Source organism: Eucalyptus grandis, chromosome 7 (genome assembly GCF_016545825.1).
Source record: "Eucalyptus grandis isolate ANBG69807.140 chromosome 7, ASM1654582v1, whole genome shotgun sequence".
Taxonomy (NCBI): domain Eukaryota; kingdom Viridiplantae; phylum Streptophyta; class Magnoliopsida; order Myrtales; family Myrtaceae; genus Eucalyptus; species Eucalyptus grandis.
In genome coordinates this window covers 19,103,741-19,115,221 of record NC_052618.1, presented here as the reverse complement: position 1 = coordinate 19,115,221, position 11,481 = coordinate 19,103,741, and the positions used below count along the sequence as shown (strand labels likewise).

The window sequence follows — 11,481 nt, the reverse complement described above, 5'->3', positions numbered from 1 at the left end:
CAAACTTTTCGTTTCATTTAATTATTTCATAAGTACATAAAAGCAAACAGTCTAGTCCACACGAGCTTGTGACATTTCATCCGTGGGGCGGCCACAAGGAAGCCTTAAGATTATTTTATGCGAAATGGTTTGGGGTTGAACGTAATATAAAGTCAACTTGATCAAGAGCTAAGAGAAAGAACAATGTGGACTCATCGTAGATTAGACGCACCATTAACAAAATTATTCACTGGATTATAGCAGCCTACTATTTTTTTTTTTTGTGTTCCAGTTTCCACCATGAGCACGTGGTCTCTTATGACTTTATCTGCGTTAATTTCAGGTCAGGCCCCTTGCTTCACGTTGCACGAAGAAGAAGATAGAAAATAATAAGTCAATAGTCGCCGGAATAGTGTTGGAACTATTTATATCATTGTCCACTTAATATATCTTTCCAAAACCCAAAATGGACAAATATGGCATAATTTATTGTTATATACCTAAGCATAATTTAATTGAACCTCCAAGGTCTTTCTAAATTCAGTTCTCACCGGAAAATCAATCATATGATATAAACGTGTTTAGTTCGAGTTGCTATATCTATTATCAAATGGTCTTATAAGCTAATAAATAATTGAACCGACTCTGATTGACTATTGTGGCGTTGAAGGAGAGAAGAGTTCAATAAGACTAGTTGAGGGATTTCACTCGTTGGCAAATCTAGAAGATACCCAAAAGATATGCTCACGAGCCTTCAAAAATAATTTATAACAAAAAAAAAAACCTTGAAAATAATTACAATATAATATAAGTTGAGTTGTTATACTGTCAAACAGCAATTATAATCCCAAATTCCAGCATCTACGGAACAGATTTGAAAATTTCAGCTAATTGATTAAGGTGCTAATATCTTATTATGGCCAATGTGTTAATGATTTTTATAAAAATGGGTAAATATTAATTGCATGATATTTCGGTTCATGAAAAAGAGATTACGAAGCAAATAAATTACGTGACAATATTAGATATGGTAATAATATGGTTGTATGGTTAGTGTAGGCCAGTGATTTTATAATGTGACCTGGGATGGATGGCTCTATAAGAATACACAATAATTAAGCTATAATCCCTTCTTTAGGATTATTAGCAAATCAGTCATAAATTTATTTTTATTTTAATCTTAAACTTCTCAATTTTGCCAATTAAATTCTAAATATTTGTGCGAAGTTTCAATGTAATCATTTCAGTTAATTGTTGCAGGAAATCACTGACGTGATGATCTACAAAGAGTGTCGTTTCAAGTAAAATTGTCTACGTTAGCATGTTATTTAGAAAAACCGATGATGATTGGACACCATTTTAGCAATTTCCAACAATAATTGGCCAAAATATTTACGTTGAAATTTTACATAAAAGATTAGGACTATATTGGTAAAATTAAAACTTTAGAATTAAATTAGCATTTGTGCGACAGACTTAAAACGGATTTGCTAATTTTCCCTCCTCTTTCCTCTCCTCATTCAAAACCCTTTCCTTTGAGACTGTCAAAGAGAGGAGAAGGAGAGAAGGACCCAGTCTGACACTCAAACGATTTCATCCGGATTAATTGATTCAACCACGGTGATTAGCTAAACTAAGTATGCATTTTTGACTCAATCTTATATATTCTAAATTATATATAAGGGTATTGGATTGCTGATTTTCTTACGGAAAATTCATGAATGTATGTGGCATTTTCATTTTAATGAATTTGATAAGACAATCTCTTTATATATATAAAGAGGCAGAGCCTATAAATGACATGGTTACTCTCTTAATACAACATAATCCAATCTGAAGTAGAGAAATGGCTGCTTGCCAGTCTATATTCATAATAAGTTTGCTACTACTCAAAGGAATTGACAATTGAGGCCCAATAAAATGTCACATAGTTCTATTTTGAGCGAATACACTCATACTATTGTATTGCTTGATTTTTAGTGAAATTTTATGTTGCTCTTTATGTGGATGTAGGTCACACCGACCGGATCATGTAAATATGGTAATTGATTTTTTTATATTCAGTTTATTCTATTGTTTGATTGCTTGTCTTTTGCAACAATTTGTATTAGAGCCAGGCTTGGCTGAGCTAAAGCAAATTAATGGTGATGGAAGAAGGAAAAATGAAAATCAACAAATTTGATGGAAAAGATTTGAATTTGTAAAATATGCAAGTGGATGAATACCTTTGTCAAAGGGATCTACACTTACCCCAGCTTGGGAAGAAGCCAAAGTAAAATTGGTTGGAATTTGCTGGATAAACAAGTGCTCGAGGTTATTTAGTTGGACCTAAGGATCTTCAGTCTATCACGTGAACGGGAGTAGACGATTCCCTTTTCTCTCCCTTTTTGGGGAATGGCTGCAATCATAACCGAGTGATTGAATGAGTGGGGGTCTCCAAAAGCACATGTAGGATTCTGGTAGAACCTCACGTGCAAGATTCCCTGCATGTGGCTTGTCCGTGATTTTCGAGGTGTTTCCTATGACTTAGCATGGTAGAAGGGGGCAAGACTGCACACTCTCATGTTCAGGGCATTGTCTAGGTGAGTAAGAAGCGCCTACCAAGCAAAGATTTCTTGAAGAGGCTAGGTTGGTTCCTTTTCGATGCTCGCCTTTTATTTTGATGTTGGGGGAAGGCAAGCCCCAAGAAAGTATAGGTTGGCTCCTAGCTCTATCTTGGTTGGCTTCCTGCTCACGAGGGGGTGGAGTCCTGAAGTGAACTACTTGCTATCTTCCTCCAACCCAAGGAAGGGCATTTAGTGAGGAGCATTCTTTTGAGGGAGGGAAAGTGTGGTTGACAAGCCACTTCGAGGAGGCGAATGGACTGGAGTGCCTCCATCAAATGATGCATGTGAGTTGAGCCATTCCCGTCCCAAGTGGTGGCCTGATTTTGCCTAGCTTGATCAAGAATAGATTCACATAGAGATTACTGCTATCCAGAAATCTCTTTCTATGTTAGCTATTGGGGCGTGCTTTCCAATGGTAGTCTTGCTGCGGCCTTTGACTGTCTGCCCCGTCTCATCTTGATTTGGCTATACTCATATGTAGCTAGCTGTCACGCTCCGATCCTCCGAGCATGTGTCCATCCTTGCTTGGTCAATAAATTAGCGATGTCCTAAGACCTATCGCTGACCCATTCATTTTAATGCACATGCGGAAACGATTAATAACTATCCATACAACAAAACAATGGGATAAAAAAGTATGGCTATATTTTTCAAACCAAAACAAGCCTTTTATAAACAAACAGGTTTATTTACAATAGTAGGCTAATTATAAAAATAAAGACTTAATAAAGAAGGAATTGGGTAGAAGAACAACCCAAGTGCCAAAACTTGGCGCTGAGGGACACTTAAGTGCCAAAACATCAGAAATGTACACTTAAGTGCTAGTTTCAAAGTAAAATGGAACACTTAAGTGCCACTTTGGCCAAATTCTGGCCAAATTGCTAACGTGGCAATTTTCCGGCGAGTTGGGTGCAAAACGGCGTCATTTTGCTCGTTGATGTGGCGATAAATTGCAAAAACGACATCGTTTTATGTCTGATGTGTAAATAATTAATATAAAATTAATTAAATTAAATTTAAACTTAATTTTAATTAAAATATTTTAAAAAATAAAAATAAAATAAAAATTAAAAACCTAAAATTAAAAAAAAAAAGGGGGTTGAAGTTGAAGGAGGCGGCCGAGAGCGAGCCCTCGCCGCCGCCACCGGGAAGGGCTAGTGATGAAGGGGGAGGGTCGGCCGGGGTTGCCCGCCCCCGCCCGACCGGATCCGGGCAAGGGCCGCGACCCTCGCCCCGGATCTGGGTGAGGGCTTATGGGCCCTCGCCGCCGATGGGCCAGCGTCATTGGCCCTTGCCTAGGGCCCGGTGACCCCAATCGATGCTCCCCCACCGTCGTCGACCCTTCTCGGTGATGGCGGGGAGGTGGTGAGGGCCCGCGAGCCCTCGCCCGATCTGTGGTGAGGGTCGTTGTGACATCCTGAAATTCGACCCGTTTCAATAAAGTGAAATGGGCATGTCATCAACGTGCCTATGGTTTTTTCTCTAAGCTGATCACTCAATTGGTTGGATTGGACTAAAATCGCGTTTGATTGATTCTAACCATGAAATTTAATTTGATTACGGGAATTGAATATTCGAGCGTGTTACAATTCATTTTTAGGATCTGTCTCATAGTCCGTCAAATTATTGACGAGTCCAAAATTTCAATAAAGAAATTATCGGAGGAAAAATTGAAGACCAAAAGAAAATAGAAAGGGAAAGGGAAAGAGAAAAGAAAAATAAGAATAAGACTTATTTTATTTCTTTTTCTCTCTCTCCTTTTCTCTCTTTTTTTCTCTCCCTCTTCTCTCTCCTCTCCCCTTCCCTTCGTGCGCACCCCCCCACCGACTCACTTTCCTTTCTCTCTCTCTTTTCTTTTCATTTGGACCAGTCAAACCCTTATCTCCTTCTCTCTCTCTCTCTCTCTCTCTCTCTCTCTCTCTCTCTTCTCTCTCTCCTTTGCTGTTCGAACCGAACCAGAAGCAGAAGAAGAAGCTGGACGGCAGCAGCTTGCCGAGGACCGTTGCCGCCCACCACTCGCTGCTGTCCCGCCGCCGCTCACACTCCACCGCTCACCACCTGCCTTCGCCTCTCCCTCACCCTCCTCAGCCGTCGTCGCTCGCCTTCTTTCTTCCCCTCGACCTTCTGCCCGACGTCCCAGTAGATCTGGAAGGACGCCGGAGCAAAAGCTGCAGCTCGCCATGTTGCCGCACGCCGCCGAGTCGCCGTCCGCGACAACCGCGCAACGCCCCTCGCGCCCGGGCATCTTCCCCGTGCAATTCTAGTCGCGTCCGGCTCGGCCCGATGCCTCTAGCCGCCGCCTAGCTCCGTTTGGACCCGCCGAAGTCCCCCTCGCCCTCCGCCGGCCTCCCCTCGCCGCCGTAGCCGTCGGACCAGCCTCAGCTAGCCTTGAACAGCAAGTGGCCGAGTGGGTTTCCAGCCCCCTTCAGCCCGTTTTGGCCGTTTCCGCCCCGAACCCGAGGCCCGCTTTGGCGTTTATCATTCCTCGCGTCACCCCGTCGGATTGATTCGATTTGCACGTGATTCCAGTGAGTAATCTCACTAATCCCTGATTAGTTGGCTAATTATGCTTAGGGGTTGGTTAGGTTTAATTAAATGCAATTAGGTGGTTAGATTAGAATGGATTAAGTGTTTATTAGTCAATTGTGATGCGAATTAGACAAATTGAATGTGCATTTAGCAAGTAGATGTGGTCTACTATTTATTGGAAGTATCTCGGAATTTTCCCGACCCTTAGTGGGCTTCAATTAGGCTTTGTGGGCCTAAGTGGAATTTTTTGTATTTAAATATTATTTTTCAAAATTAAATTAAATAATTATTTATTTTTCAAAAATTCAACTGGGATGGCCCGTGACTGGAATTTTATGCTGATAATCGTGGTGTAGTCTGTTTATTTAAATGAGCTTTATTTTGAGCTAAATTGGATTTATTGTAATTAATTATTAATTTTCGAAATTAATTAATTATTTATTTATTTTTCGGAAATTAGGGCTGGGTTATTCGACGACTGGAATTTTGTGATGATCATTGTGGTGCAATCCATTTATTTAATCGAGCTTTATTTTGCGCTGAAATGAATTAATTGTGATTATAAGATTATTTCCTGGATTAATTAATTTGGATAATTAGTTGGAAAATAATTGGGCATCGGTTGACAGCACCAAAAGTGTTTTGATGGACGCAAATAATGGTGGAATTTGTTGAAATGAAATTATTATATTTTGGCTAAGGCCAATCGTGTACCCACGCACAATATTTTATTGATGATGATAAAAGATGAAAAGAAATGCTGTGTGATGTGGCTCGGCGATTGTTACATTGCTTTGGCATGTAGGATGCCTTAGAGAATGCACGTAAATTGTTGAATATTGATCATGCCTGTGTGGCGATAGTTGATCATGCCTGTGCGGCGATAGTTGAACATGCCTGTGCGGCGATAGTTGATCATGCCTGTGTGGCGATAATTGATCATGCCTATGTGGACATAATTGATCATGCTTGTGTGACGATAATTGATCATGCCTGTGTGGCGTAGATTGTGCTTGCGTGGCCGTAATTCTGTGTGTCGAGTATCGTGCCTGTGTGGCATAGATCGTGCCTGTGTGGCCGTATTTCTGTGTGTCGAGTATCGTACCCGTGTGGCTGAAGGTAATTGGAATGCCTAAGAGTATGCACATACATTTTTTATTGTACATCACCTTGGCGAATAGACGCCCGAGAGCATTACTGTAACTCTGTGACTGAGTGTACTATTGGGGTTTTTATGGTGTGGACTGAGATGACCTAGAAATGGTCCAACTGACATGTAATCGACTAGGTCGATTGATCATTTCTTTGATCTGATGTTGTGAAATGACAGATTGAATGGAAATGACCGTGAGTGGTCTTGTTGGCGTGTGATCGACTGGGTTGATTGATCGAGATATCGATTTGTGATATGATTGCTTGGGTGCCTATTGAACTGTGCTAATATGCAGGTGGAATCTGAGGCCAAGGTAAGTCCTTTGCCCTGTGCGTGTTTAGGCAGCCTATAGTATAATGGTTTACTAATCGGGCCTTAGTGGGGTAGAACTCGCTGAGATGTAGTCTTATCCTAGTTTGAGGAAAACATTTTAGGACCCTGATGAGGAGGAATCTAAGAAAGAGAACTCTGAGGTGAAACCTGAGGAGAAGAATTTTGGAAGAAGAAGATAATCCCGAGAGGGGCCTTGAGTACGGCCCGGATGGACTGAGATTCCATCTTCTTTTGAGAACTCCATTTTGATGCGAATAGTTATGAAGTACTTTGTGTTTTGTATAAAAGTTTGGTTATAAGTTTCAATATGAAAAATATGGCATTGCTTTTCTATCCCATCGATTTATTGTTTGGGGATCTATAACTGATTCCGCATGTGCTTAATAAATGAAAGGGTCAGCGATACTTAGTCCTGAGATATCGCATTTTAAAATCGACCAAGTAGAAGGATGTGTGCGTACCCGAGGATCGGGGTGTGACATGTCCGTTTTGTGGTATCAGAGTGAAGTTCAAGATTTGAGTGATAAGGAGCGTTGACCATGGGATAGTTAGTAGGAAAGATCTTTAAATTCATGCTGGTGCATGTCTATGTTAGCTGAGTGCTAAAATTGCTTGTTGTTTGAATTGCTCTATTTCTAATTCGGTGTTGAATTAGAAGCAGGTGTCAGTAGATTAAAGTGACACCATGAGTGATCAGGAGCCGAGAACTCCTAGGCAGAGGACCTTATCCTTAATGACTCGGGCTAGGACGCCGACAAGAGTCGGTGCCCGAGGTGGCCGAGGTAGAGCGCAAGCTGAGGCTAGCACGAGTGGAATAGCACCACCTCCTGTTGGTGCTGGGGTAGTAGCCCTAGTTGATCAGGGAACAATTGGGATCATGCAAACGTTGGATACTATGCGTGAGATGATGGGGCAATAGGCCCGGGACCAAACAGCTGCCTTTACTGCCGCCGTTGCAGCCGCTACTACTGCTGCTGCCAATGCTGTTGCTGTAACCGCACCTGCCACCGTACCTCTTGAAGTCTCGCTTGCGAGACCGATCCCTAGCTTAGTAGATTAATTTTTGAAATTGAAACCACCGAAGTTTTCTAGGGTAGGAGACCCCGAAGCTGCTACTCTATGGACCCAAGGATTGGAGAAAGCCTTTGCTCTATTGATGTGCTCCGAGATTGAGAAAGTGGTCCTTGCAGTCTACCAATTAGAAGGAGTTGCGAGTACTTGCTGGAGAACCACTCAAGGAGCGATATTTCCCGAAGGTGTAGCCTTAGAATGGAATGCCTTTGTTGAGGGCTTCAACGGGAAATACTTTTCAGAGACTGCTAGAGAGATTAAAATGGCTGAGTTCCAGCGCCTTCGTTAAAGTTTTATGACTGTGGATCAATATGAGGCGAAGTTTGCTGAATTGTCGCAATATGCCCCAGAATTAGTTGAGAATCCAGCAAACTAAGTGAGAAGATTCAGAGATGGACTTAGGCCGAAGCTGAGGAGTCCACTGATTTTGATAAATCTGAGAAATTATAATGACCTTTACAAGAGGGCTCATATGATTGAGAGAGATCAGAATGATAGAGCTGCCTCATCTGGATCGAGGTTTAGCTCTCGTAGAGACAACATCCGCCAAGGAAAAAGGCCGATGTTTGGTAATAGGTTCCAAGGCTCGCTCAGTAAGGAGGGTGAAATTGGAAATTCGAAACCCAATCGAATTGATGTGTGTCGTTTCTATGGAAGACAACATGGATTGGCCCCGTGCTTTCCTAGGACAAGAGTTTGCTATGAATTTCGCTAGAATGGCCACCTAGCCAAAGATTGTCCCCAAAGACAAATGGGACAACAACAGCTGCCACCACCACCACAGATGGGTCAGAACCGAGGACTCCCGCCATTAATTGCATAGCAGGATGGACCATTCGGAGCTCCAGTTCAAGGACGGACATATGCCATCATTGATGGAAAGGACAAAGGGAAAGCACCGTAGATAGAGCACCACTAGAATGGTGAAGGGGACATGAACGAACCGACTATGCACCGATCAGGGGAAGAACGTTTTTGGAGTGACTTTATCAAAGTAACACAATGAAATTTTGGTTAAGTTTATAGAATCTCAGTTTGTGAGAATGAAGTTGTAATGAGGAGAATCACTAACTAAAGTGGTACTTGAATATTTTGGTAATGTATAACTTGGATGTTCTCTATGAAAGGGTTTAGCGTAAGGAATGCCTTGTTGCAATGAATTGTGTGTTCAATGAGTATCCAAATTAGTTTGTGAACGTGAATTTAGGAAAAAGGAATCTTTGTGGACCCAAATAAGATTGAAGCATTAATCAATTGGCCAAGACCGACAACCATGACGGAGATAAGAAGTTTTCTGGGTTTAACAGGGTATTACAGAAAGTTCATGGAAGGGTTCTTAGCGTTAGCAACTCGACTCCTGAAAAAGGAAGAAAAGTTTGTGTGAACAAGTCAGTGTGAGTGAAATTTCCAAGAGCTTAAGGAAAAGCTGACTTTCAGATTTCTGACGTTGGGACACTAGGGTTCCGTGGACGTTTAGTTGTGCCTAACGATGTAGAGCCTAGAGAGGATGTTTTATCTAAATTGCATCGTAGTAGTTACAGCGTTCATCCTGGAAGTATTAAGATAAGTCAGAATCTGCGTCAACACTATTAATGGTTAGGTATGAAGACAGACATTGCTAGGCATGTCGCCAAGTGTTTGACGTGTCAGCAAGTAAAAGGCCAGCATTGCAAACCGAAGGACTTCTGCAAGCTCTCGCGATCCCAGAGTGGAAATGGGAGCATATCACGATGGATTTTGTGATTGGACTACCAAGGAGTCAAATAGGAAATGATTCAATTTGGGTAGTGGTTGGCAGGCTGACAAAGTCAGCTCACTTCATTGCAGTTCGAAAGGACCTGAGTCTGGATAGACACGCATACCTGTATGTGCGTCAGGTGGTTCGTATGCATGGAGTGTCGGTTATGATAACATCCAATAGAGACACGAGGTTTACTGTTGCTTTTTGGAAATGCTTGCAGAGTGCTTTAGGTATAAAGCTTCTATATAGTATGGCATATCATCCTCAGACAGATGGCTAGTCTGAAAGGACAATTCAGACTTTTGAAGACATGCTGAGAGTGTGTGTAATAGACTTCAAAGGAAGTTGGGAAAATCAGCTTCATCTGGTGGAATTCGTCTTCAATAACAGTTACCAGCAGAGTATCAAGATGGCTCCATTTGAAGCGTTGTATTGCAGAGCGTGCAGAACTCCAGTATGTTAGGATGAAGTCGGGGAAAGGAAAATCACAGGTCTAGAGTTAGTTTAGCATTCAGTAGATGCCGTGGCAGTGATCAGAGGCAGATTAAAGATAGTGCAGACTAGGCAGAAAAGTTATGCAGATAAGCGTCGAAGGTCTTTGGAATTCCAAGTTAGTGATCACGTTTTTCTGAAAGTGTCACCAATGAGGGGAAACTTCTCGCTTTGGTAAGAAAGGCAAGCTGAGTCCGAGGTACGTAGGTCCGTTTGAGATTCTTGAAAGAATCAGAAACCTAGCGTATCGTCTTGTGTTGCCGCCAAGATTGGCGTAAGTACATGACGTCTTTCACGTGTCGATGTTAAGGAAGTACGAGCCTGACCCGACCCACATACTCAATTTCGAGGAATCGAACGTGGATGACCGTGCGTCATACGTTGAAAACCTGATTCAGATTGTCGATCGTAAAGAGCAAGTTATGCGTACAAAGACCATTCTGTTGGTCAAAGTGGTCTGACAATACCACGGTACTGAAGGAGCGACTTGGGAGACTGAAGAATCGATGAGACAGTTGTACCCCCACTTTTTTGAGCAAAGTGTGTAATGGTTTAAATTTCGAGGACGAAATTTTTATAAGAGGGGAAGAGTTGTGACATCCTGAAATTTGACCCTGTTTCAATAAAGTGAAATGGGTATGTCGTCCACGTGCCTATGGTCATTTCTCTCTCGAGTTGATCACTCATGAGTTAACTAATAATGGATGTATCTACAGTAAAATCTGTAAAAGCTACTCAATTTGTTGGATTGGACTAAAATCGCGTTTGATTGATTCTAACCATGAAATTTAATTTGGTTACGGGAATTGAATATTCAAGCGTGTCACAATTCATTTTTAGGATCCTGTCTCATCTTCCATCAAATTATTGACGAGTCCGAAATTTCAATAAAGAAATTATCGGAGGAAAAATTGAAGACCAAAAGAAAATAGAAAAGAAAGGGAAAGAGAAAAGAAAAATAAGAATAAGAATTATTTTATTTCTTTTTCTCTCTCTCCCTTTCTCTCTTTTTCTCTCCCTCTTCTCTCTCCTCTCCCCTTCCCCTTTGTGCGCACCCCCCCACCAACTCACTTTCCTTTCTCTCTCTTTCTTTTTCATTTGGACCAGTCAAACCTTTATCTCCTTTTCTCTCTCTCTCTCTCTCTCTCTCTCTCTCTCTCTCTCTCTCTCTCTCTCTCTCTCTCCTCTCTCCTTCTCTCTCGACATTCTCTCTCTCCTTCGCTGTTCGAACCGAACCAAAAGCGGAAGAAGAAACCGGACAGCAGTAGCTCGCCGAGGACTGTCGCCGCCCATCGCTTGCCGCCGTTCCACCGCCGCTCATGCTCCACCGTTCACCGCCCATCTTTGCCTCTCCCTCACCCTCCTCGCTGTCGCCGCTCGCCTTCTTTCTTCCCCTCGGCCTTCTGCTCAACGTCCCAACAGATCTGGAAGGACGCCGAAGCAGAAGCTGCAGCTCGCCATCATCGCCGCACGCCGCCGAGTCGCCATCCGCACCAACCGTGCGACACCGCGCGTTCAGCCGCCGCCCCTCGCACCCAGGCATCTTCCATGTGCGATTCTAGCCATTGTCCAGCTCG

At 42.4% G+C, this 11,481-nt stretch overlaps 1 protein-coding gene across 1 annotated transcript in view; it reads right to left on the bottom strand.

Annotated features, from left to right (window-relative positions):
* LOC120295944 (G-type lectin S-receptor-like serine/threonine-protein kinase RKS1) overlaps positions 1-4,830 on the bottom strand; it is a 5,803-nt gene extending 973 nt beyond the window's left edge. The window contains exon 1 of the mRNA XM_039317573.1: positions 4,599-4,830. Within this exon, the coding sequence (XP_039173507.1) occupies positions 4,599-4,830 (232 nt within the window). The remainder of the gene's footprint in view (positions 1-4,598) is intronic.
* Positions 4,831-11,481: the final 6,651 nt, after the last annotated feature.